General features: G+C 54.1%; 1 protein-coding gene across 1 annotated transcript; it reads left to right on the forward strand.

Moving 5' to 3' along the window:
- Window positions 1–372: 372 nt before the first annotated feature.
- On the forward strand, window positions 373–1466 carry NEUTE1DRAFT_149117 (uncharacterized protein; the record flags this gene model as incomplete). The annotated part of the gene is made up of 2 exons (XM_009856550.1): window positions 373–1115; window positions 1343–1466. 2 exons carry the CDS (start codon window positions 373–375, stop codon window positions 1464–1466), a joined length of 867 nt encoding a protein of 288 aa, XP_009854852.1.
- Between the last annotated feature and the right edge of the window lie 1480 nt (window positions 1467–2946).

The following is a 2946-nucleotide window of genomic DNA, read 5'->3' on the forward strand; positions in this document are numbered from 1 at the left end:
AAGTGACCGCTGAGACAAAGCACACTCCTAAAGGGAGGGCAACAGCGGTCGAACTCACATGACTTCGCGAGCGCTTTGAAGATGGAGACGCGGCAATGGAACGGGATCCCTTTGGAAAGTCGTGTTTCGGGTCGACGTGTTGGCCAACTGCTCGCGTCCCATTCCATATGCTGCAATGTTCAACCAACCTGCCGTGCAATTCCACTCTATTTTGGACTCTCCAATGGCTATCTATCACTCGACCAACACATACGATTTACGCATCCCGACAACGCCACAACCACCTGCTGGATCGCTCCCATAATCGACTGACGTTGTGACAGCCCGGAAGACGCCATACAGCCAACAACCACGAAGCAAACAGGCTGTGCCATGGCTCCTCCTATCCATCCTGAACAGCCGCCACCGGCAGAGCCAATCCATGCTGGCCGCGCGTTCGACCCGTGGAATTCGGTAGCGGCCGGCCATCAGCGAGCCGAAACTCGGGTGCCAACCGGGTGGCGCGAGTCTCGTGCCAGGAAACTGCAAAGTCAGTTCCGCGCCAGTTCTTCCGGTGGCGACCGAATCTCGGACTCTGTTGGGGCTGGCGCCGAAGACTTTGACGAAAAGCGTGGCGTCTTGATCCCAAAGGAGGTACGAGCTCGCGCACTGAACAGCGTTGCCGATATGCTACGTAATCCTGGAACCATGGCGACCATGTCACAGACAACTTCGCAGTCACGGGCTCGTCTACAAGAACAGGGAGCGTCACAGAATGGGAGTCAACCGGTTGAAGAGGAGGAAACTCGGGAATCGGGTCCCACGCAACACGGGCAGAGGAAAGAGGAGGAAGGAGGAGGAGGCTCAAGCAACATCAGAAAAATCTTTGATGGGTTGAACATCTACGTCAATGGTAGCACCCATCCCCTGATCTCTGATCATAAATTGAAGCAAATCCTTGCCGAGAACGGCGCTCGTATGTCCATTCATCTCGGCCGCCGCCAGGTCACTCACGTCATCCTAGGCAAACCGACTGGCCGAAATACCGGCGCCGGTGGTGGACTCGCTGGCGGGAAACTGGAGAAAGAGATCCGCAGAGTCGGCGGTTGTGGCATCAAGTATGTCGGTGTCGAATGGTAAGTTCATCCTCTTCCCCGGCGACTAGCTGGGCATAGGATATGCGTATACTGTGCTACCACCTCTTTCCTTCCATGTTCGTCCTTCTTGGGACTCCGTAAAGTCTCTTTCCAGGCCAAACGTTCATTCACCCACCCCCCTCTCCGTTGGCTGGGCCTGCGGTGTATGATGCACAGCTTGACGGATACTGTGCTTACGCTAACGCTGTCCTCTCCTTTTCGACCAGGGTTCTGGAAAGCATCAAGGCAGGCAAGCGGCTGCCCGAGGCAAGGTTCGCCAACCTCAAGATCGCGGCAAAGAGGCAGCAAAGCGTTCTTTCCGCCTTCTCGACGAACAAACCGCCAGCATGATGGACCTTCCAGGGCGCATTCCGACGATGAGGGATGATAACGACGGACGAATAGGCGCCGTGCGGACAGATACGGCGGCCTGCGTGTCGTGTTGTTAGGGCGGCCGCTTCCTCCACTATATTGGTCCCTTTTCCTCTTGTCCTGTCCAAGGTTCCGATTTACTTTGCTTGTCCTCCTCACGCCTCGCTTACGTTAGCTGGGTGAAACAAAGTGACCTTGGATGTGAAGAGAAGCGATGTGTGCAGAACGCTATGGCATGCTTACCCTTCCCTAGCACGATGACACGCATAACAGAACACAATCCAGCGGAGCAAAGCAGAAGAAGCATATACCTGGCACGATGATTCGGTACACAGCACCACTATAACGGTGGAGATACAACAGAGAGAACGGCACGACACGACGCTTGCTAAAATAGTGAGCGTCGTGCCGTACATACGGCATTTGGAGAAAAGTAGGGTCTAGGCCAGACGAGAAACGGTTCGCCACGACAACGAGGCCACCGGGTGCTCGAAAGCAGGCGATCGTGTCCCACTCGTATCCCCTCAAGTTCGTAAGTATCTATTGTCTATCATTATTCAGAGCCCGAAGCGGTCTTCGGTTGCCCTTTTCTTCATTACTTTCCGATGTTCGTGGTCCATTCGTCACTACGAGGTTTCTTGCTCTTTCCCATGCTACTCCGTCTCTTCACCGCATATGGGCATCAGTATTTCGTTCCCTTATCTCTACCGCTCGCTGACGTCTCGGCTGCATCAGAGGTATGATTGGACAATGGGTGCGTACTAGGTTCCAGTCGAACGTGGAAAGGGGGGCGGCATCGGCGGCGCGCCGCACGAAAGGTGCCCCCCCACCCCCGGGTTTCTGTCGTCCCGGACCAGTCAGCATACACAGAAGCAACGGACAGATAGGAAGGACAAGGGGAATGGAATGGATGAGTGGTGGTGATAGTCCTGAATGGGCGTGTGCGGGGCTGTTGTTGGTCAATCGATTTCTTTTGGGGAGGTTGTTTGCTCCAACCAAAAACTAAAAGCTGCACGATATATTAACCTGCAGCACGTACGTGGTCGACCCGTCTACCCTGCGTAGCTACTTGGTACGATTCTCGGCTGTTGTCAAGGGCAAGGGGGTGCAATTTATTTGTTTTGAGGAAATCAGGAGTTCTGGATGGATGAGACCAGCCGAAGCTGACTAGGATTGTGAACATTGCTACAATATGTGCACAATAACAATCTGTTGTGGGAGAATTGAATGGATATCGTTGAGGAGGAGCTATAGTGCGTGGCGTCACACCGTTACTCTCTTTCCTCGTGATGGACGGGTTATCGCATGCTTAGCGCTGTCGTCGTTACCGTTGCCTTTCGACTAATCCCTCTCTCACACACAAAATCTTTCTCCCTCTATTGTCTTTGCCTCCGCAAAAGTCTTCAAACCCAGCCTCTCTCCGTGTCTCCCTCACGCTCGTTCACCCCTCCCTTCCCCA

The sequence above is a fragment of the Neurospora tetrasperma genome, assembly GCF_000213175.1.
Source record: "Neurospora tetrasperma FGSC 2508 unplaced genomic scaffold NEUTE1scaffold_17, whole genome shotgun sequence".
NCBI classification, from domain to species: domain Eukaryota; kingdom Fungi; phylum Ascomycota; class Sordariomycetes; order Sordariales; family Sordariaceae; genus Neurospora; species Neurospora tetrasperma.